This window comes from Xiphophorus maculatus, chromosome 2, assembly GCF_002775205.1.
Source record: "Xiphophorus maculatus strain JP 163 A chromosome 2, X_maculatus-5.0-male, whole genome shotgun sequence".
Taxonomy (NCBI): Eukaryota; Metazoa; Chordata; class Actinopteri; order Cyprinodontiformes; family Poeciliidae; genus Xiphophorus; species Xiphophorus maculatus.
In genome coordinates, this window is record NC_036444.1 from 20,385,927 (window position 1) to 20,409,593 (window position 23,667).

At 39.1% G+C, this 23,667-nt stretch overlaps 2 protein-coding genes across 2 annotated transcripts; both read right to left on the reverse strand.

The window, feature by feature from the left end:
- Nucleotides 1–343: 343 nt before the first annotated feature.
- prkar2b (protein kinase cAMP-dependent type II regulatory subunit beta) lies at nt 344–12,435 on the reverse strand. The gene is made up of 11 exons (XM_005796278.2): nt 11,171–12,435; nt 9,168–9,203; nt 7,357–7,409; nt 7,131–7,214; nt 6,683–6,789; nt 6,442–6,595; nt 4,271–4,372; nt 4,117–4,191; nt 3,950–4,018; nt 3,671–3,809; nt 344–2,707 (listed from the first exon to the last, which is right to left on the reverse strand). The coding sequence occupies exons 1-11, from the start codon at nt 11,439–11,441 to the stop codon at nt 2,574–2,576; spliced, it is 1,224 nt and encodes a 407-aa protein (XP_005796335.1). The 5' UTR covers nt 11,442–12,435; the 3' UTR covers nt 344–2,573.
- A 2,595-nt stretch (nt 12,436–15,030) lies between these two features.
- hsp90b1 (heat shock protein 90 beta family member 1) lies at nt 15,031–21,783 on the reverse strand. Its single transcript, XM_023324693.1, has 18 exons — nt 21,616–21,783; nt 20,996–21,098; nt 20,149–20,290; nt 19,950–20,066; nt 19,393–19,724; nt 19,134–19,245; nt 18,913–19,038; nt 18,082–18,198; nt 17,855–17,992; nt 17,685–17,762; nt 17,537–17,602; nt 17,177–17,446; nt 16,846–17,091; nt 16,600–16,736; nt 15,869–15,947; nt 15,607–15,762; nt 15,408–15,506; nt 15,031–15,317 (listed from the first exon to the last, which is right to left on the reverse strand). Exons 1-18 carry the CDS (start codon nt 21,662–21,664, stop codon nt 15,294–15,296), a joined length of 2,391 nt encoding a protein of 796 aa, XP_023180461.1. The 5' UTR covers nt 21,665–21,783; the 3' UTR covers nt 15,031–15,293.
- Nucleotides 21,784–23,667: the final 1,884 nt, after the last annotated feature.

A 23,667-nucleotide genomic window follows, 5' to 3' on the forward strand; every position in this document is an offset into this window, starting at 1 on the left:
AAATATAGAGTATAATAAACAAATACAATGATATACCTCTTTTTTTCCTTGCTGAACTGAAAACATTTGCATTTTACATTTAGAAATGTTTTATTTCTGTCTATTTTTTATGTTCATTTGTGATCTTTTGTGCCTTTGCAAGTGCATCTTCTACCCATATTTTTCCAAACGTGAAAAATCCTTTTTAAACCACAGGAACAACTGGGGCAACCCACGGCCCAGAAACAACACTCCGTGTTGAGTTGAGAAAGGCCCTGCATTTATGGGTAACAACAAATAATCTCGTGTCACACAGATATATAAAATGTTCTTTAATGACATGAAAAGTGAAACATATAATTGCTTTTTTTTTTTTTTGTCTTCTGGCTAACGTTGCGGCCTTGCCTTAAAGAATAAAAGTGCTACTAAAAGGGTTGGAGATTTTAAATGTAAACTCAGCTGCAGACAAAAACAAAAACAAAAAACAGAAGAACTTTGATACAGAAAACAAAAAAATGAGAGAGATTAGTTGGGGGAAGAAGAAAATGACCCCTTTTTGATTCCTGTTTGGCAGGTATATGCACAAATTGTCGTTGGCAGAGGTAGACAGCAATAGTGTATATTTTACCTACACAAAAAAATATGGGCTTAATCTCACATTAAAACACAGCAAAGGAAACTGCCTACAATGACTACAATCCAGTGGAGACATGTCTTAAATGAGAAGTGGGCCTACATTGTATAATAACACTCAGTTTCAAAATAGTACAGCAATGTGTTGTATATTCTTACAAAACTATCAGCTTTCTCTCCCTCTGACGTTGGCTTTGTTGTAAAAGCAGAGAATTTCGGCAAAGAGCCACTAACACTTATGAAGAATAAAATACTGTTTATCAGATTAAAGAGTTATAATCTGCTGATAAACAAAGATGTACTTGAGTATAAATGTGAACTCAGTTCTGCTCTCAACACAGTATGAAAGATTTAGAAGTGCAGCACGGTGAGAAGGTATTCACCCCCGTTGAACATTTCTTCTTCTGTTGCTTCTTTTTCTTATCACACTTAAATGTTTCAGATTAACAAATCTTAAGATGCGCCAGAGATACCGTGAGTAAAATGCAAATGGCAGATTTCAAGTGACATGTTTCCGAAAAAAAAAAAAAAAAAAGCTGTCAAAAATGAAATGGAAAAAAAGCAATTCCCCCAAAAACCTAATAAACTGCTTGTTCCCCCATTTGGGGCAGCCGCTGCCGTCACACCATTTCTGTGGAACAAGTTTGGTTGGCTGTTGCAGAGTCCTTTTAATTTAACCACATTAAAAGGTTTAGCAGAATTTACGTTTCCATTAAGTAAGGGACATAATCTTGGTTTTAAAGAAGCAAGCCAGCCCCAGAGCATCACACTTCTAACACCATGTTTGATCTTTCCAAAGTGCTGCGCCAGTTTTATGTCACATTTAACAGGACACACGCCCTCCAAATTATCCTGTGCCTCTCTCACCCGTCCATAAAACATTTTCCGGAAAGTCTTTGGGTCCATTAAGATACTTCTGGCAAATGAGAGATGGGGCTTTGGCCTTGGAAACCTTCAAGGATGACATTTTTGCCCTGTCTCTTTCTTATGATTGAATGATGAACTGAGGGAAAAGAGGATTCAGTTAAGGGCTGAAGGAAACTCCCAATGCAGTTTTAGAGCAATTTTGGTAAACATATTGAAAGTTCTCAATTGTTCAAAGTTTTCTCTGCTTGTGTGTTATGACTCTCGTGTTTTCAGACACGATTTCTAGTGATTTCCTAACGTCTGGTAGTAGTAAAGTCACAATTAGGTACTTTAAAAGAAAACATGGTTAACTGTAGCTAATGCAGGTATAACAAGGGAGGCGGTTACTTTTTTATTTGCATAGGAGCCAGTTAGTTCGGAGAAGTTTTTCTCTAAGTAAATAAAATTGCCATTTGAAAACCGCATTTTGATTTTACTCAGGCTATCCTTGCATGATATTAAAAATTGTTTCAATATCTAAAACATTTGCGTCCGACAAAAAGAAGCAAAATGGGCAGAAATCCATAAGGAGGCAAATACTTTTTCATGCCATTGTAGTTCATGTGGACTTCTACTGAGAAAGGTAGTGCGACAAAATTGCTCATGATTATCCAAACATAAATCAGCTTTGGCGTCCTATTTAAGACTGGTAAAATTTAGAAATTTACAAGCAATAATACACCTTTTTTTTTTTTATCAGAATACCGTTGTCAAAAAAATGGGGTGAGGCATAACCAAGGGTTTCAGTTTTCAAAAAAAGTTAAGCACTTGACACTGACAAGTAAAATTCACACATATTCTTTACAGTGAAAGTCAAGATCAATGTAATAAAACAGGCTTTAAGCAACTTCCAAGGTTGCGACTTTCAGTCATACGCTCTGCTAACATGGGCCATATCTCAGTCTTAATTGTAAGACACTCAAATGTGGTGTAGTGGATATTCACATTTCTTCTTCTGTTTTGAATAGTGTTGTGGAAAACATCCACAGTGAGAATTTTTCTTTTCTTTCCGTTTTTTGTTTCCGCCGTCTCCTTCATGGTTCATTGGAGTCGCTTTATGCACTCTGTTGCTCAATCTCAGCGCTACTTCCAAACAAGGCCACCAGCTGCTCCTCGTAATTAGCGATATTCCTCTTCATGATGTCCATGCAAGGGCCGAGGAGTCTCTCAAACGCTTTCACATCCATGACTTTGAGAGAAAAAGACAGAAAGACAGCTTTGATTGTTATGGGAATTGTAGAAAGCCATGTAAAACATGAAGTCTATATGTTGAGTAAATTTCATGAAATATTGTTTCATTGGGGTGAAGGCAAATGCAAGATGCTAATTAAGCACTGCCTATTTAGAGAAGATGAAAAACTAAAGTTAATTTTGATGAATTACTCACAGAACACCTAGCAAAAATTCAACTTATATTTGAACTTCAATACATTTTGTAGGATAAACCAATGCATGGTAGTGCATTTGTTTAGTGGAAAAACAATGTGGAGTTTTTATTAATACACATCCAGCCCTTTCCTCTTACTAAAATCAGCGTGTTTAAAGTCAACTTTACATTCTAATTCAAAAAAACTTTATACCCTAACACACTATTAAAAAGACAATAAAACATGGCGGTGACAGTTTGTCTTTGGTAGAGACATAAAAAGCTGATCAGTTAAAAAAAATAGTTGATGGATTTGGGTGGAGGTTCACTGTGCGACAGGACAAGGTCCCCCCCAAACCTTTAGCCAATGGAATGGTTTATATCAAAGTCTAATTAGAACGGCCCAGTCAAAGTTCAGACCTAACTCTAGTTAATAATCTGTGGAAAGAATTGAAAATTGTTTTTCAGACAAGCTGGTGGAGACAAATCTCAACAGATCTGCAGTGAAAGGCAGTTCCACAAAATATCCACTCAGGAGGGGGAGAACATTTTCATGCTATGCGATGTTAGAAAATGTAAAAAAAAAAAATCAATTTCCACAAGTAACTGTGGCTACAGTCATCTGTGTTTTTGGTGTCTGACTGTTCTTAACAATATCTCCTGTCTTATGAGTAATTCTGCACAAACAGTTTTAGGGGAGGAAAAAAAAAGACATAGCAGAAGAGTGAGTATGAATGGCTGCCTCGATCCCTGATACAGTACATCAAAGAAGTGTACAAAATGTACCCAAGCATTTGACACTCCCCACAGCATATGCCGATGCAGCTCTGGGCTTGTTTGTGACAAGAGCCAACTCCCCAAAATACTGGCCCCTCGTGCACATGGCAATATCGAGCTCCTCTTCCTCCTCCTCGTCTTTTTTTGTCTTGTGAGAAACAAAAAGCACAAGGATAAGAAAGCAGAACCGAAAACACGCTTCCAGCACACGCTTTGAGCTTGTGCTTCCAGTTGTGAGGTTGAAAAGAAAAGTGGACACGGAAATCATTTTAAAACGTCCAAAATTACCCGACTTCTTTTCATGGTGATCCTAACTTGGCCGCTCTCAACGATGTAAAAGCAATCCGCTAAATCACCCTGTTGCAACACAGCAATGCAGGTAAGCGGACTCAGACTTTGCAAGTGCAAAACAGAGGACAAAATGACTAAAAACACTCAACGCAGAGACGAATTACCTGAGCAATAATTTGCTGTGAGTCATTGTATACCCTGGTGGATAGCACGTCTACTACCTTCATTCTCTCCGACACCTGAAAAGACATCAGGCTATCAACACTTTCACTGTGAGTCCGTGGTGCCCTTTGTTTGACACTGTGGTGCAAAGCTGACCTCTAAAGATGTGAGTAGGGGTAGAGTTTCAATAAACGCTTCGTACATCTTCCTCTTCTTGGCGTTGTTCTTCACTATAATCCTCCGGAATGTAAGACGATCCTGAAACAAAGTTTGAAATAAAACAACTTTTTAAACACACCTACGGATATCGGTGTGTTTTTTTGTATTTACTTTTTTTTAATATATATGTTTGTTCAAATTGTCACAATGACCTGACAGGAACAGATTTAAAAAATCAAACTTCTCTGGCTCCTCCCAGTGATCCAGCTGCTAAATGTTGAAATACACTGCTCCCTGTCAGAAACAACCAATCAGAGCTAGGAGGAAGGTCTTAACACCGTCAATCATGCTCATATATGTGCTGCTCTCGCTGTTCCCCTATTCAGCTCGCACCATTGTAGAAGCTCAAGACTGCCAGTGTGCTGCAACTGTGCTAGTGGTGGAGAAACAACCCAACGTTACAGGAAAACTAACAATTTTTCGAGTTCTCAGCACTGTTTGCTGTGGAGGGAGGAGATGTAGTGCAGCAGAGTGCAAGGGGGAGGAACCTGTAGGGTGTGCACCTTCAAGTATATGCGAGTATAAATAATAGACAGAAGGATGGAATATGTGAAAATTAAACTGTGACAACAAAACATGTAAATAACTTGTAAAATAGGCATCAATTGTAGACCCATTGGTTAGCTTCAAAACAAAATGGTAAAAGTAGAATTGCAGAAACACTTAAACATTGACAATATATAATTGACTTGTGGCTGGTGGACGATCAGCTTAACTGGCCAGTCTCCAAATCAAATTCTGCTAAGGGGCCCAGTACAGCCTGTCATTTCATGAGGTAAATGTATCATTACGCTTCTTATTATTACAATTCCAGACTGTTCTGCTGCGTTTTCAGACACCAACTCTTATGAAACCACAATATGCATTAGGTCTCAAAATGAGCTTGTGTTTTTTTTTTTTTTTTTGTTGCAACAAAAGCATTTATTCAAATGGTAAAAAGAAACAAGGCACTCAAACGTTCCTCCTGCTTGTGCCATCTCTCTGCAATACAGTAACAGTAGTTTAACATACCAAATATTGCTCAAAGAATAAGGTGTCAACATAAAATAGATTGAACTACAATGCAGGACGTATCATTAGCTGCAGAGGGCGCCCTCCTCTAGCCGAGGCTCGCTATGACAGGCTCGAGATCCATGCCTTAATAAAGAGGTAAGTACTAGTGCACGTCAGGCGCCAAATAACATGTCCACTGTAATGTTCTGTTAGCTCAGAGACTCTCTGGCACCACTTGCTCATCCCCAGACAAAGCTGGCTGCATGGTGAAGAAAGGAGCTCCTGCTCATTCACAGCTTAAGCTGCACACTCTAAGACTCTCAGGTCAGCAGAGGGTTCAGCGTCAACGTCCCTCGTCTCCCGTAGATGACATAGCAGAGCTGTTAGCTGCTCTTTAAGGACACAAACCTTGCTGAGTCATGAACAAGTGGGATGTTTCTCTTTCAACCGAACTGTCGCACTGCTCATCCGGCCACAGGAAACTTTTCGGTGACAAAAGTTCTACAATTTCATTAGCTCTTAGTGAATATGTATTCATATCAATTCATATCAAGCAGTGATATTACTCCTCTAGTCTGATTCTCACATCCACTGGATTTCATACAGATGAAACCAGATATTCACATGATGTAGGTTATGTGACTTTCTTCTCCCTGTCCTCTTTTAATCAGCTACATTTTTTCAGCAGAAACCATGTGGATGGGCAAGACAGCCTACAAACTTCACTCGGGTCCAAACCGTTTTTGAATTTTGTGAAAGAATTCGCAAAATGTTTGACCTAAGTAGAACATTTTTGGGGGGAGAGGCAGAGGGGTGATTTAGCAAACAGGAACAGTTTGGTTAATGCTAACAATAACCTACATCAAAAAGTTTCTGGCTTCATTTCAAACTGTGTGAAAGAAACAGAGATTGCGTCAGTTAAAGCTTCAACTGTACATTATGTTACCCAGTCTTGACTGTGCCATTTCCATCTGTAGCACCACGCTGCCGCACAACCACAAACAGCCTGGGCGTTTATTTAAACTGTGCCAGCTGACTGCACAGCGTATGTCATTAAAACCTGAGCAAGCAGCAGCCAGCTGTGCTCCTGCACGGGTGCGTAATGTTTTACTCACCAGGCACCAAACGGCTCCAGGCGAGGTTGCAATTATGGTGGCCGCCCTGGGGGTGTTGTACATCAGAGCCAGTTCTCCAAAGCTGCCCTTGTTGTCATAGGAGCCCACCAGCTTCTCCGCGCCCTCAATCTTCACAAAAATGTTGAACGTCCCACTGACCGAAAGCAAAACCACGAAATAAACGATTAAAAAATATATAGAAAGACACAATTAATCATTTAAAAGTAAGTGCGTGTAGCACCTTTCGATGACGTAGAAGTTGTCCCCATCATCGTCTTGATCAATGATGTGCTCTCCCTCTGTGCAGAACTTTTCAAACATGGCATCCAAAACCTGAGACATCTGCTCCTGAGAAGGAGAGAAACATAAAGCTGTTTATTGCTCAAACAAAACAACAACAACAAAAAAAAAAACAACTAAAATATACATCACTGACACGGCATCCTTGATCATCAGCGACTGTCTGAAGCAATAACTGGGCTACATTTCATGAAACACTACTATTTATTCAAGTGGCCTTAGAAAAGGGACTTAAAATGGCAAACCAGTTTATTGGTCTTGTGTTTGAAAAATTTGTTTGAAAACATTTTTTTATAATAATCTATCTTTCAACAGCTGACCACTGGTTGAAATGACGCAGGGAGGAAAAACAAGCAACGTAAATCTGCTGGACCAGGTCATGTACTCACTGGATCTAAGTTCTTGAACAGAAGAATGTCCCTGCAAGCTTCCTGTAGTCTCTGCCTCTGCTCGTCGGTTTTGGGGTGGGTAACCTGTGAGACAGAACGCATTTCATGTGGGACTGTCATACAGTGGTCAATGATTATGTAAAGAAATCATATCCTTCACCAAAATGTCATCCAATTCTAAGAGAAATGATATATCTGTATGATTGCTGTGTGGACTGAAGTTTACCCTTGGCTCTTTATCTTCTTCATCTTCGTCAGGGTTGAACGCCTCTGCACACACTGTATCACAGATAGCAACAAAGGAAAACATTGTCACATCTATGCTGTGGTTTGTCGATCTCAAAGTACATTTACTATATCACAAGCTGCATTTAATCATATTTGCACAGAACCCTGTAGACAGTAAAGACAAATAGCTTCGTTCCCCATCCTGTTATAATGCTTCTGAATGCAATACGGTGACTTTTAGAAGTATTCACAGCCCTCCAGTTTTTTTCAGATTTTGTCCCATTACACCCATAAGCATCATTGGGGTTTTTTTGTTTATTTTTATAGGCACTTTATTTCACAGACCAACACAAAGGAGTGCATAATAATGAAGTGTAACGGAAATTATGTATGATTTTCATAATTTTCTACAAACAGAAAGCATGGCATACATCTGTCATAAGCCAAATGAGTCAAAATTAGTTGTATCACCTTTGCAGACGTCTCTACCCGCTTTGCAAATCTATAGACTGACTCTTGTGTCCGTTTTTCTATGCAAAATATCTTACGTTGAATCAGATTAAATAGAGAGCATTTGTGGGCTAGAATGTTTGAGTCTTGTTGGATTTAGGTCTGGACTTTGGCTGGGCCATTTCAACACGTTAATACAAACCCATTAAAAACAAACAAAAAATTTTTTTAATGTTCCTGAAAAGCCCATTTATTTCAAGAACTTTACAACTAATTGAAACACCATTATGTAGCTTAATTACAGATGGATGTTTGAAAGCCATTATTTCCGTTAGTTATGACGATTTTTAGCAAACAGGTAATGAAAAAATTGCATTTGAAATTAGACCATTTCATAAGACCAATAATAATAAAAAACATTTAATACAGAAATGTGGGTGTAATAAAAAAGTATATATAAAACCTGTGTGAATGTTGTTATTTTCAAGTTATTTTTAATCTGATAAACAGGCTTCATCTGAATGCATATTCTGATTTATTGACTATGACTGCATGTGTTTTGGATTGTATTGTATCTCATTTGTTTAGTGATGACCTACTGGAACGGGAGCCTCCAGCCCCACTCTCAAGTCTTCCTGTGTAGCTTCAAGCGTCCCTTCATCAACTCTGATGATCTTCCTCGTCTTTAAATCCTAAATATCCACACAGCATAATGCTGCCACCACCATGTTTCAAAGTCGAAATGGTGTGCTCAGGGTAATTTGAGATGACCTAAATTTCCTTTTTTTTTTACATTGAGGTTTGTGTTTGTCTCAAGTCAAATGTTCAAGGGATGTGGATACTTTTGCAAGGTATTGTGGGTAAACTGTGCTATATTTCAAACAGAATTAAACAGCAACATTTTGTTAAAACGTTTTTTACAGTCCTGTAATAAAACTTTCAGGATAAGGAATGAATTAAATCGGTTTTGCAGGTCCAATTGCACATGGTTTTAATTTCTAGCTTCAAAATCAGCCGATCTGAAATGCTCATGGTTTAACAAAGTACAAGTGGAACATTTCATATCAGCAAAACTGCAGCCATCTTTCCACCAGAGCCACAACCTTTCCCCACTATTGTGAGCGAGAGATAATTATAAGCATCACTTGTCCTGATTTCCTCACCCACATCACTCACTGACATAATAAACCAGGTTCAAGACAGAGCAGCTTCGCAGCCTCTTACAAATCAACCTTATTGTAATAAGAGGGAGGCGATAACAAAAGACAACTGGCAAAAAAAAAAAGATTTTCAAATGACACAGACCAGAGCCACAGGATGTTAATAACCAACTTTAACAAGCGGCAAACTGTAACTCACCCGATGCTCTTCTGATGAATCTGTTTATCACTGGTGCTGTAAACAACCAAAAGCCACATGTTCAGTTTCATCATAAGCTGAATTGCTCTGAAAGCTATTATTGAAAAGAGGTTGAGGTGGCTGTGATTTCACAGCTAATACCCCCGCGGAGCCTAACTCATTAAGGGATCCATATTCATCACGGTAAAACCTGAATGAGGACAGCTGCTTTGAAGTGGATTTAGGTCTTTGAATAATTTCAATGAGAGGGAGAAAAATAACAAAAAAAAAAACATTCAAATGTAACACAGTGTAAAAGTGCCAAGCTCCTGGAAAATAGATCAGCATGAAATGCATATTAGGAAGTCTCATCTATTGATAGCTTCCCAGTCGTGCAGTGGACAGGGGAAGCTGGCTGAATGATCATCAAGCGTGACCCAAAAACCCGTCGATTTAACAAATGAACGCGGCGCACCTGCCCGTATGCAGGCGCTACAGCCAGTCAGTCGATTAAAGCTGCAACTAAATTGAGCTGTTGCTACCCAAAATAGCAGATGTTTAAAATTACGATTGTTGATTTGAATTTTTTGGTTTAGCATTGGAGATTTAGTGCAACAAGTGTAGTTAAATTTTGTTGTCATTGTTGTTGTTGCTTGAGCCTAAAGACAAATTTTCTGCAAACTGTATGTTTTTTTTATTTAATTTTTTTTTTTTTTTCAATCGCTGTGCCCCCTTTTGAATATCCATCATCTACTCTTGGTACCATCTTCAAATACCAGAATCACATAATTAAAGAAAGAAAAAATAAAAGACCTGAAAAAAGGAATCAAAGCAACTGTTTTGTTTTAGTTCAGAAGTTTTAACATTGCAGCACATGTAAAAGTCTTGACATTCTACCATGGGGTTTGGTTTTGGTGTACCACCCAAAGTTTAAGTTGCATTTTCTTGGATGTTGAATTGCTTTTTCAAAATTTCCAGTTGAAAATGCAACGAGAATGTCCTGGGATAGTTGTTTGGAAAAGCTGGCGATATCGGCCATAACTCAGACCCCCAGGTAGTGTAAAACGTAATTAAAGCTTCAGGTAAAATATTTGTTAATGTCTTTGTGTTCCTAAAAAACAAGCACTCTACATTCTCCATTTAAGAACATTTTCCTTGAGTTTGTGAATTGGATTGGATTAAGAGCAGAATACTGTGATTGACTTTTATGACTATGTCAGCACCAATGAACAAATTCCTCTTGTTTTCCAACTTGCATCTAGAATGCACTCAACTCAATTAGTATTCATCTCTCACTTCTGAGACAAATTGTAATAATTAATGATCGTTTTCATTTAGCACCTTCAACCAAACTTTTCTACAACCAAACTCAAGGAGGGAGAAAAACTGTGCTTGGTGATCGGTGGTTTTATTTGCAAATGCAATAAATAATTTCAGCTTAGGGCCCTATTTATGGTCGGACCGGCCCTGCAACCGGCCCTTTTAAACCCCACCACTCATTGGGATGCTGTCTCTGATGTGTTTTGCTGCTGCTTGCATCTCTGCATAGCCAGATGTTTGAAATACAATCACACTCCAGGACACACAAAATGTCACCTTTAAAGCTAGGCGTTTCTTAGATCTCGTGTTTTTCCATCTATTTTTCTCCTCTTATTGGCTAATGAGGTTAAATAGGCCTGGTGTTAAGTGGCCTGAAAATACTAAAGAGACCTTCCGAGCCAACAAAAAATAAATGGACAAACCTCTTCATGCTGCAGCTGTAGTTATCGAAATGCATTCTTAACCCAAATAAAACCCTGATTCAGAGATGCAGAGCTGGACACGTTTAGCACGTCTCTCAGCCTCTCTGACCATATATGGCAAATGACAGCGCGGTGGTGGATGCAAGGTGGCGAGCATCTCTGCGCCTTGTTTCTATCGTCTCCCAGCCGTGCACTCCACCGTGCATGCATATGTCTCGACATGCATTAACATCACCTACATGCACATACGCGCTGTGTCAAAAAACCCCCACATCGGCTTACCTATGAATTCCTCGTCGTCGTCGTCGTCGTCGTCCTCTTCCCCGTTCTCCGAATCGATCTGCATGGCCTCGTCAATGAAATTGACCGCTTTCCCAGATCTCGGGGCTGAATTTTGGTCATTGCCAAATGAGGCCTCTTTGGTCTCGCTGTCCTTCAGCCGGGTGAAGTACTGTAACGCAAACTCGAGCAGATCCCTGGGCTGATTCCGCAACACTTCCACGGTAAAGCTCTGTAACAGCTCCGTCAGTCCCTCAGGAATTTCTATACTCATTCCTGTTTTCAGTCTTTGGATGTGGACAAAACCGGTTTGCTGCGAATTCTACAAAATATCTCTCTCTCTCACACACACACACACACACACACACACACAAAGAGAGAAAAACAGCTTCCCCCCCCTCCTCCAGATGGAAATAAGGATAACCGAGTGTATAGTCTGGCCACCCCCCAAGTCAGTCAGTCAGTCAGTCAGTCAGCAAGCCGTCCACAGCGGATCCTCTCTTTTTCTTGAATGAAAATGGCTGTGGATTTTTGGTCCAAGCATCTTCTGCTGCTTCTGGCAATAGGAAACCCACGCATGTGACCCAGGAATCCATGGTAACCACCTATCCAGGGATTGCGTACATGAGCAGCAGCGGCGCAGAAACTGCAGTCAGTCGCAAAATACAAATTATGGGAAAGAGAAGCCGACGTGTTGTCAGACATGGATTTTCACTGGAGGAGGTCAGATCCTGCCGGCAGAACTAGACATCACATCATGCTCGCCTTCTTATTTTTTTGTGTGCGTCTCTTTACATCGGTAATTAAGCTGTTATGTTGATTTTAAATATTGCGCAATTGATAATATGGGAGTTGATAAAATGCATCAGTGCTCAAATTTGCTGTTTTTCTATTTTGTTTACTTTTTATGCCTAACTCTTGTTATTTTAGGTTGGGATTATGAAACCACACCCTCAAAGAATGTGAGGAAAATAAAAGTAATTCGGATTGAAGTTTGCAGTAGTTGTAGGTTTTGTCTAATCCGTGCAGAGTGAAATTATACATCCACTCCACCCACGGAAAAGTGCTCCTTAACTATGATCTTTATGATGGATATGAGAAATGGGTGGAAGTGGATTTTACCCTGTTGGTTTCCGTGAGAGGACATGTGCTGTCCATGAAGTAAAGCAGAAACTATTTCAACACAAACTCTACCAAGGAGAAAGGTCTGTTATGCAGCTGGAAAGAATAAAGAATATCTAAAATATTACATATATATTTGAGCTTGTATGCCTTTCTTTACCTTTTATATTTATTTACCCCGCCCCCCCCCCACACACACACACATATATAACACACACACACACACACACATATATATATATATATATATATATATATATATATATATATAGAAAGCCTGCCTTTTGTGTTCTGCATTGAGAAAAATTCAAATAAATCATTCAAATCCCAAAGATCTGTGGACTAATGCAGCAGTGGTCTATATTTGGTGTTTAAGATCAAACAAGTAAACAATAAAAGCAACTAATGTGCAGGAGGATTAACACAAAATTTTAAATTAGCATGTTGTCCCTAGATACTAATTATGTAGAAAAAAATAATAATAATAATAAGTACAGAGGCAAATCTCGTTATGAAGCCATAGTGCCAGAGAGTTTGGGGACCATCTCGGGAATCACAGGGGTGGAATAGCAAAAACTCTACTGCAGGAGCGATTAGGACATTGTGACTCTGTGGCAGACACTATATGTCAACAACGACTTTTTTATAGAGCAAAAAGCCTGACTAAACTTTGCTGAAACTATCTAGCAAAAACATTTTAAAGAATTTACTGACTTTAGAGCTTTGATGCAGAAAATTTAAATCTGAGGTATGCACAAATCACACACACAACACAAATTCTGACTTGAACATGGCACTTTCTCAGTGATCAAAAGTAGCACAAATGTCCTGTCTTTTTAAGTTGCGGGGTGATGAGGTGTGTATTCCATTACAAATGAAGTAAAAAAAAAAAATACTACCAGAAAGCTTTTAGTAATATAAGGTGAAGCTGTGACAGTACAGCTAATATTACAAATATCAGTTGGTTTTATAAGTGTACCTAGGCTATACGGGATGCCCCTCCCCTTCTTTTCCCTATATCTGTCATCTTTTATTTAGAAGGCAAGGTATTTTCTCACTCTGGTGAAGATTTTCAATTGTTTCTGCTCGTCTGCCTGTTAACTTTCTGATGTTTTATTAAAGCTGCTCGGTGTGTCTCTTTTCTATATATTATATTTACCAAATATCATAGTACACCTATTAAATTAGCTGCGAAAACGCAGAACAAATGTAGGAATTTTTGATATATGTTGAAACTGATCAGGACTAAAAATAATTATAGCATTAAGACTGGCTAAATAAATGTGCATTTATATAAGTGAAATCATTTTTTAAAAGACAAAATATCTCAAGAATTAAAATGTAGATGTGAACTATACCATATTTAACAAAAGATATTTCAGTGGGAAAGTGTACCAGATCCTGTGTAATATACATGTACAACCATGCTGAGTTACAGGAATTTGAGTCAACTAGTTTCTGACATAATCCCATCCGTGTTATAGCGCCATCTGCAGGACGTAATATTATACTGCAATGTGTAAGGACAGTTTGTGTTTCCCTTCGCAGAGGCGATAACGTCTAGAGAAATAGTTAATATTTTCCTAAATAATAAAAATATGACAAAGAGACTGCCAATTTTAATCAAACCCCTTTAAAATATACTGAAGGTGAATGCTATGGTGTCAAAAGCTTGTCACTGTATTAGAGCAGTATGTGATTTCCAGCCACGTTGTGCTATAAAATGGCACTGCCAAGTTAAGTAACCGTGCATGTTACCTTCGTTTGTTGTAAAAATATATGTCAAACATGACTTAAAAAAAAAATTTCACTGTGTAATTTAATGCCTTGAAATTGGGCCTCTGTCTCTTTAAGCCCTGTACTATCATCCATAGGTAGACTGTTCTTTCTACATAGCTAAATTTTGTACCCAAGCCCCAGTTTCCCCACAACTTTCCTCAAGTTTCTCTACCGAGAATTAGATGACAGATCAATATCTGTTTCACCCAGACAATGATGACATGGCATCACAAAAAATTATATATATGGCATCTCCAAACCAGAGGTGGGTAGTAACTTCACCGCACCATACTTTTTCTATTTGATTAATATGAATATGGCTACTCTTTCCCCCCCAAACTGAAATAAACAAAGATGTTTTTAACCAAAAATGTACCAGACACTTCCTGATTGTACAAACTGTTCTGAAACTTTTTCTGATGTACCTTTTGGAGCTCATGTGAATATACAGTGCATCTTAGGATGTCCTTTGCCATGTTCTGAACTGTTGACATCTACTCCATTTGTTTCACAAGCTGCATGGTGTGAAACGGTGGAAATATTTTAAAATTGACTTTCTGTAAAAATACTAGAATTTGCATACAAATTGTAATTTTCACAGATTAAACCAGATATTAAAGTACATACTCTGAACTTGGCTATTCATCTATAGCTTTTATTTCAGTAATAGTATTAACACTTTAGCAGTTCTACCTACCTCTGCACCAAATATTTGCAGCAAGCCTTAAAACTACACAAACAGTCCTCCGATTTCTCTTTAGATCCATAATTGTAGCTTCTCTAATCCAACCGAGGCAGTTCTGACAAATCTAAAGATTCTGGAAGCATTTTCATGAAAATGCATTACTGTGTCACATTTGGACATCTTTTATGCAAAATGGTTTGGTAGTACTTTACCACATGGTTTCACTTCTGCATTGAAAGCACATTTTTAATTATGTTTTCCAAAACAAAGCAGACCATTAGACTTTTGTGGTAACATTTATTTGATCAATAGACGGAATTGCATCTTTCCATAAACAGTTCAGTTAAATATTAACAAATTTACAGTCATGAGGAATGTAAAAAAAAAAGGAAAAAAAAAAAAGACACAAAAACCCAAACAATGGTCTTCTTAAAAAAAGCCCCATCCCCAGGACCCCACTCAGGATAACATTAAACACAACACCAATGGAACAAGAACTCTAATCTCCAGCTCCATTGTCACATCGTCCTTCTCAGTGCTTCACAGTTCATCCTTTGGCTCTGCCTGCAAGGTAAAACAAAGACATGTAAAATCTTTGGCATTCAGAGTCATGAGTACATATTAAGGATGTGAAACGACGCAAAGAAGCCTCACCGTTTCGTCGTCATCATCATCATCTATAGCTTCTTCATCTTTATCTTCAGACTCTTCCTCTGCTGGCTCCTCTGGCTCTTCCTCAGGTTCTTCTTCAACCTATGGAAAAGACGCCATTTTTAATGGGTACTTTAACAGTCAAGTCATTAAATTATTAATGCATGGGAGTCAAAATTAGATTAAAAGCCAGTGAACATGCCTGTTCGTCCAGAGCAACATTCATGCTGAGCCGGAGCATGCGCTCTATTCTGTCTCCGTAAGCTTTTGTGTCGGCCAGCTGGTATCCTGAGCGCAGAGTTGCCGTCTCAAACAGAACCACTGCGAGATCTGATGCGGTCTGGTCCTCGGCATCAGCCTAAAAATGCAAGAAACAAAAGTAGTCAGACGTGGCTTCATGTTTTCGTCAAAACCGTTTAACACATTCAATGATGCATCAGTAAGAAGGGTAGATAGAAGCTTACATTGACTCTGTTGAGCATCTGCTTGACAAGGGGATGTTTGGGGTTAATTTCTAGTGTTTTCTTCTGGCTGGCATAATAACTGAGGAACAGATGACAATACACGTGAGCTTCAAGTGGCAATAGGACAGGTTTACAGGCATTTATACATAATTAAAATAGCTGAAAAGTTTAAATAGAAATTATACAAATAGATTCTAATGTTTTGTCAGGGAATTAGATTGTTGTATCACATGTCACGGACAAGATGGTGTTTACTGGACCTTTGGGAACCAACTCCAGTTTAAGTTCACACCATCTCAATTTCCCCAGAGAGTTGGTAATGCTTATGGGTCTTTAGAATCCCCAGTAACCTATGTAATTTTTCCTACTAAAGTTTGTCCTTCCACTCAACTTTCCATTAACATTTTGGGATGCAGCGCACTTCAAAGAAAACAAAAAAACTGGTTTGAACTCCGTGTTGAGTGCATCAGTGTGACTGTTGTACAACAATCATGTAAGGAGTCTTACCCTGTGATTGGTTGGGCCACTACATAATATTTTCAAAATAAATATCCCTTCTACAATTTATCTCTTGTCAACATTTTAAGACACATTTTAGAGTTTTCACCCATCTTATCAAATAAATACTTTAAGTATCCTTCCACTTAATGAATCAATGAGATTTCAGTTGAATTACTGAAAAGCGTTTGACGTCCTTGCATTTTCTGACATGCAGCTGTGTTGACGCTCACTTTGTGGAAATGTCTTTTCCTGTCTGGTAAGCCTGAGCCTTCATGATCCTCTCCATGTTTCCTGACCAGCCGTACTGACTGGCAACCAGGGCGCAGGGCGAGTTGGTCAACCTCTGAGAGAGAACAGCCTTTTCAATCTGTTGAGAAAAGAGGCAAATATTTTGATCATGCGACATTAAAAATGAGCCAAATCCATGATTTCTGTTGGTGTGTGAAGTAACTACAACAACACAGCAAATTTCCAACCTTGTCCTTCAGGGCCTTGTCCTTGAGCCAAGTAGTGAGAGGCTCAAACTCCTTCTCCAGGGCCTCCCTCTTCTCCTTTGCCTTCTCACTTTCCTCAAACTTGACGCCCTCTTTGGCCACATTCTGGAAGCGTTTTCCATCAAATTCTGGCAGCGCCTGAATGCAGTACTCGTCCACAGGCTCCGTCAGGTAAATGACCTCGTAGCCCTTCTTCAGCAGCCTCTCAACGAAGGGAGACGACTCCGCCTGTCAAGACACCGCAGATTATTTCAGCGAGTTTTCTAACACTTCAACACGCTCCAATCCACTACTCTATACCATCGTTACGTACCTCCTTCCTGCTGGTCCCTGCCATGAAGTAGATTTTGTCCTGCTTCTCCTTCATGCGCTCCACATACTGCTCCAGGCTGGACAGGACGGTGTCGCTGTTGGACGTCTGGAAGCGGAGCAGTTTGGCCAGACGGGTTCTGTTGGAGTGGTCCTCGATGACGCCCAGTTTGACATTGGTTCCAAACTCCTTCCAGAACTTTTCGTTGTACTGATCATCTGCAATCTTCTTGATCATGTCCAAAGTCTTACGGACCAGCTTCTTGCGGATGACCTATGGAGTCAGGAGAAATTGTTTTTTAACCAGACTTCTTTCGCCGTTTCATTTAAGGACTGTAGAGACTGCAATGGACTTTGAGATTACCTTGAGCAGTTTGTGCTGCTGCAGAGTTTCTCTAGACACATTCAGAGGAAGGTCATCAGAGTCAACCTGGCAAAGGAGACCACATTTTGTCTCAGAGGAAGTGATGGTAAAGCAAATCATATAAACCAACCAGCTATCAGCAACTCACCACTCCCTTGACGAAGTTGAGGTATTTGGGCATCATGTCGTTGAAGTCATCTGTGATGAAAACTCTCCTGACAAACAGCTGTGCGACAAAGTTTTGACATGAATCTCAAACTCCTGCATACGTTTTCTCTCCCTCGTTTGTTGAAACTAAATTCTGCTTTGTTCGCAAACCTTGATGTAGTCGTTCTTCTTTGAGCCATACTCGTCAAAGAGGCCACGTGGAGCCGAAGTGGGGATGAACAGGATGGACTTGAAGGTAACTTCACCTTCAGCAGTGAAGTGGATGTGAGCCAGGGGGTCGTCACTGTCCTGGTGGGGAGAAAAATGTGACTGGAATTTAACCAGGTCTTTATATAAAAAGGCTTCACACTTGTCTGACAAATATAGACCGTTCATACCTTCGAGAAGGTCTTATAGAAGGCCTTGTATTCGTCCTCTTCAACCTCCTTGGCCAGTCTCTGCCAGATTGGCTTGATGTCATTCATCAGTTCCCAGTCCCAAACCGTCTTCTCAACCTACCACGTGAATGATGGTTTAAGAAATGGTACAATACTGACTTTTGGTATCCAATCAACCATGACACAGCAAAAAGATTAGATCAACAGGTGAGGAAAAATAAGAAAAAAAGAAAAGAACTGGTTCTGGTTGTTGCGGCTCACGAGCCGGGTCGTAACATGGTTGGAAACTAAATATCCACTTAAGTGCTAGCAGTGTGCATGTACAGTACTCTTTAGTGTCGACATTGTTGGGATGTGAAAAAAAATTTCAAGGAAGTCCAAAAGGTTGGAAACCTCTTGTAAAACCAATGGTCTACCTGAACTTCCAGCATGTACTGATGCTAATACATCATTAGCTCAACATGATGCTAAACAGTTCAATATGTCCACTCTAATCAAGTCCATAACAAAAGATTGTGAAATCCTGTTAAACTGCAGAGGAGACTGAACAAAAACAAATAGAACAAAACAGCCTATATTAAGGAATAATTTAGCAGCCAACAGTCAATTTGAGCCTTTTACCAATTAAGTTGAACATGTAGCATTTATTTTAAATTGACTTTGTAGAAGAAAAAAAATCTTTTAATAAGCTGATTAGAGTTTCAGAGGAGCAAAGCCAGAACAGTTCAATACAGAGTAAATTTCTCTAACTTCTAGAGTGTTTTAGGGGAGAAAACACTCTAGAAGTACAGCTTAACTAAACTATTATACAACTCAACTTCAAGTTCTTACCTTCTTAGTCTTTGGCTTGTCTTTATCTTCCTCCTCTTCCTCTACTTCAGCTTCATCTTCAGAAGTCTCCTTCTCTGGTTCTTCTGCCTCAGCGTCATCATCGATGGGCTCTTCAACCGTCTCAGTCTTACATGTGCACAACAAAAAAAACCATTTACTCTGTTCTATATTCTACATCAACTTTATAATAGCAGGAGTGAGTGTTAGAATTAAATAATCACCTTGCTAGCCCAAACGTAGATGGGAAAGTTGATAAACTGGGAGTATTTCTTCACAAGATTCTTGATGGTTTCAAGTTCAAGGAAGTCTGAGGCCTCCTCCTTCAGGACCAGTCTGAGTTTGAAAAAAATAAAAATAAATAAATAAGAGGCGAAACACTCAAGTTCAAGGTTAGTGCAGAATGAGAACTGAAGTAGTGACTATACAACTAATAAAATGTTTACAGAGTTATTCATCAGCCATTAAACTCAATTAACGTACGTAATGGTTGTTCCCCTTCCCAGTGTGTCCTCACGGGGGTCCTCGATGACCGAGAATTGGTTGGAGTCTGACTCCCAGATGTGCTGGGTGTCGTTGTTGTGCTTGGATGTCACAACAACCTTGTCAGCAACAAGGAAAGCAGAATAGAAACCCACTCCAAACTGGCCAATCAGCTCGGACGTAGACTGCCCCTCAGTCTGCATCTCCGTCATCTTGTTGAGGAACTCGCTGGTGCCCGACTTGGCGATGGTGCCCAAGTTTCTCACCAACTCGTCTTTGGTCATTCCGATACCGGTGTCGGTGATGTGGAGCATGTTCTTCTCCTTATCAGACTGCGAACGAGAATAGAGACAGACATGTCACGGGTTTAATTGTTTACAGTGTGACAGTTCTGATAATAAAGCAAAGATGTTTAGGTAGTAGCATTTTCCTGCTTCAATCTGGGGGGAGAAATGTATAAAATTCACTCCTGCACTCTCCATGCCATCACATTTGAGGAGACTGAATTGAACATTTGAGCAATTTTAAACATCTTTAAAATATATCTTACTGCTTACTTTAATTTTGATGGTGAGCTCTTCATTTGCTGCCAACGCTGATTCATCAGTAAGCGACAACAGCCGGATCTTATCCAGAGCATCTGAGGCATTAGAGATCAACTCCCTGAGGAAGATCTGAAAGACATGAACAGGTGAGCATCCCCCAGACAGTAACCCAAACAGGGTTTCCCCTACCCTCTCCCCTCCTCCTACTAACCTCCTTGTTCTTGTAGAGAGAGTTGATAATGAGCTTCATCATACGATTGACTTCTGCCTGAAAAGCATGTTTTTCAGACTTTTCCCTGAGTTCCTTAATCTGAGAAGCATTCAAACCATCCAGCTGGATAGCCTCCTCCTCCCTGAAGGAAGACAAATACAGAAACGCAAGTGAAACAAAACAGATTTAAAACGTCCGTAAACAGAAAGCAATTGGACTCCTTGTTTAGAGTTGCTTGTGATGGTCATGTTCTCAAGAACTGAGAATCTACATCTGTAGCTCAAAGCAAGAGGACACTTTCACTGCTCACATGTCTGCCCTGATGATCCATGTACATAAGCTTGGGGGAGCTGACCTTGAATTTGGGTGATTGTCAGTGTGATCAAAAAAAAATTTGTGTCAGCTTTGGATTTGCAGTAATTCAGAAAAATGAGCAAAGCTGTTGCTTAAAGTCACAATATTCTGTGACAAAGAAGATATATTGTGTTTATTTTTTGGACACTTCTGCTTAGATTATAAGCATCTCATACACTAAGCACATAAGCCTCGTTTAAACAATTTTACTGCATACTTCCCACCTAGCTACAAGAGCTGTATTAGCAGTTAAAACTTTTTAGCATGGCAGTAACGTTTCTTAATGGCCATGCAAGACATTTTCTGGAACTCTAAGACAAGTACCACACAACACTGATACACAAATCAATGACTGCAAGACCAAACTGCCCATAATCGATTTTCAGATATTCTTTTCAGTGCTGATGGTCTAAACATCAATAGTGGAAACAACAAATTTGAACTTATTCTGAAGGCCTATTTTTAATTACTTCAGCAAATAAGCTGCACCTACCTCTGCACCACCTCATCATCTGTTCTGGACCCATCTCTGCTCTTTCCCAGGTCGTCCTCAACTGTGCCATCCACATCCACTTCATCTTCAGCCCTTACAGCAGCTGCCACGGAACAGATATGGTTACATTTTTGTCACACATGTCGTACCATACATCTGCGTCGGTTGTAACGGTTGACACTGATCATTTAAAAGACAAAATTAGCTTGAAAGTCCGATTGACTGCGATAGAATGGATGTCTTTCTGTAAAATGAATTGTGTTGCTATTAGAAACTTCTAGAAAAACCGTTACGAATCACAATAGTGTTTATTGTGACACTTTAATCAAAATTAACGCAAATCTGCCCTAGGATTTCCCTGTCTCCATAGCAGCCAACGTGCGGCTTCATTCCCATAACCAGAAACTTCTGGAAAGGCAACAAGGAATAAGCCGTTTTGAAGGTTTAATATTCATATTTATGCATAAAGAAAATAATAAGAGTTGTTATGAATGAGCACGAGGTGGAAAAGCACAAAGACAAGTTTCCATTAGCCTTGCTTCAGCTAAAGTAGCTAAAAAAAAATATTAACAGCAAGTGTGCCACAATGACAAAAACAAAAACAACTTCCCACTACTCACCGAAGGCTAGGAGTGTGAAAAGCAGCCCTACCACCCAAACTCGTTTCATTTTGAAATAAAGCTCTACTGATGCCGTGAGTGCTAAGCTCCTGAGACAAAAGGCAGGAGAAACAGCGCAGGAAGCTCTGTCTTTACAGCAGTTGCCGTGCGGCTACTTCTTCGACTGAGTGAGCGTGCCCAGTCCGTTAAACCCACCACCGTCGACCAATGGCTGCGCACCACGCACAACATTGGACCAATCACTGCCAAGCATATGGCACATGCGGTCCAATCAGATCCCTCAACATAAGTCGATGACGGAAAATCGTGGCTAGACACCATTGGCTAAGAGTGAATATTCAGCACATCACTACCAAAAATTAAGGTTGTATTTTACATGAAAATCTACGTTAGTTAAAGATTGATTTGTTGAACAATATCACAGTGAAAAAATGCACTAGCGTGCAATTTTTCAAGTGTTATTTTTTTCAGATGACTGAAAAAAAACGATGTCTCTTTTTTGTTCATGGCTTAACTGCCAATATCATTGCATATATATATATATATATATATATATATATATATATATATATATATATATATATATATATATATATATATATATATATATATATATATATATATATATATGTGTGTGTGTGTGTGTGTGTGTGTGTGTGTGTGTGTGTGTGTGTGTGTGTTAACTATGGGGTGGTTGTGTGAATTATAATGCCATAATTAGGTGATAGCAGTTATGCTATGGTGCTCAGCGACAGACATAAAACTAATCCAGGGTTTGGCTCTGGGCTCTTCATATTTGGTTTCAATTTTGGAGAATATACAAGTGGATGCATGAATGAATCAGGATTTGTTTTATTTTAAGAGCACTACTTATCTTATTCCACCAGATGGCAGTGTTTAGTTAGTAAGTAAATAATACGGTTGTCACCTCTAATGAAGAATGTTTATGATAAATAGATGTGCCAGATGTGTATGTTATCGTGTTTCATGCCCCAAGGGTGTATCTGATTATCTGAGCATCATATTAGGCTGCACTTCTTAAAAAACATATTTATCTGTGTGGCCTCAAGATGAATGTAATTAAAATACCAGATTTGATAATAAATCAGTTTCATTTATAAATTGTCATTTCTGACTTAACACAATACTGATTTTCAGAACACGTGAAAATCTACAGAAAAGTGACTATGTGTAGTCATTTCAGAGATTGACATTTTTCAGCAAATGCAAAGCTCATTGTGACATTTGTATTAAAATGACCATGTAAGAAAATTATTCTGTTCTCTGTTGCCATTTTAACATGTTCAGGATTGCACAAGAGAGTAATCTTTCCCAGCAATGCGTAAATTAAAAACTGTCATGTTAGAAATACCATTGCATAAAATTTGTATACAGCTTTGTTAAAAATAATGACCCCAGTTTGGGGTGTTCTTATCAGTCCAGTTGGGGATTAACTATGGACTAATCAAGCCCTGAGATGATTTTAGACAACAGAGTTGACATTGACATATCATGTTGATAAATGTATTAAAATGACATCACCCAATGTTAAAACTCTCAGATAGAAGATGGAAAATAATAACCCATAATTGGATTTCTAAAAAGTAATATTTGGGTGAAGATGAGTGATTGTTGTCTTTTTAGTTAATTTTCCATACCTGAATCGGGCACCTAACCCTGGGGTAATCAGAATTGAGGTAGGGTATGCCCTAAGTTGGTGGTCAGGAAATAAGCAGTTTTTGCTAGTCGGTCATAACAATTATCTGTAATCTATCGAAAAGGTAAAGCAGAAAGTAAAAGTTGCATATTTACACCTGCACAAAATTGATGTAGTTTATTAATATGACACTTTTGCCTTTGGACTGTTGGAGGAACCACCAGGACAAGCGCAGTGGGCTTTTTACTTTTTACTTATATGTGTTCAAATAGTGAAAGTAAAGTACAGAAACGTTTGTGACATGAACACTGAAACTGTACTGTACACTACTATATTAAATCACAATTCAAACAAAGCTTGAATATTTTTCGATATCTGTATGTAGTTTTCTGGGT

Excerpts from the sequence above, each read along its gene's own strand:
- prkar2b (XM_005796278.2), bottom strand. The coding sequence starts at position 11,441 with ATGAGTATAGAAATTCCTGAGGGACTGACGGAGCTGTTACAGAGCTTT. Across the intron at positions 9,204-11,170 it reads CGACGACGAGGAATTCATAG|CACCAGTGATAAACAGATTC; the intron begins GTAAGCCGATGT and ends GGTTGTTTACAG. Across the intron at positions 6,790-7,130 it reads TGTTCAAGAACTTAGATCCA|GAGCAGATGTCTCAGGTTTT; the intron begins GTGAGTACATGA and ends TCTCCTTCTCAG.
- hsp90b1 (XM_023324693.1), bottom strand. The coding sequence starts at position 21,664 with ATGAAACGAGTTTGGGTGGTAGGGCTGCTTTTCACACTCCTAGCCTTC. Across the intron at positions 20,291-20,995 it reads GATGATGAGGTGGTGCAGAG|GGAGGAGGAGGCTATCCAGC; the intron begins GTAGGTGCAGCT and ends GTCTTCCTTCAG. Across the intron at positions 15,763-15,868 it reads AGATGCTCAACAGAGTCAAT|GCTGATGCCGAGGACCAGAC; the intron begins GTAAGCTTCTAT and ends TTGCATTTTTAG.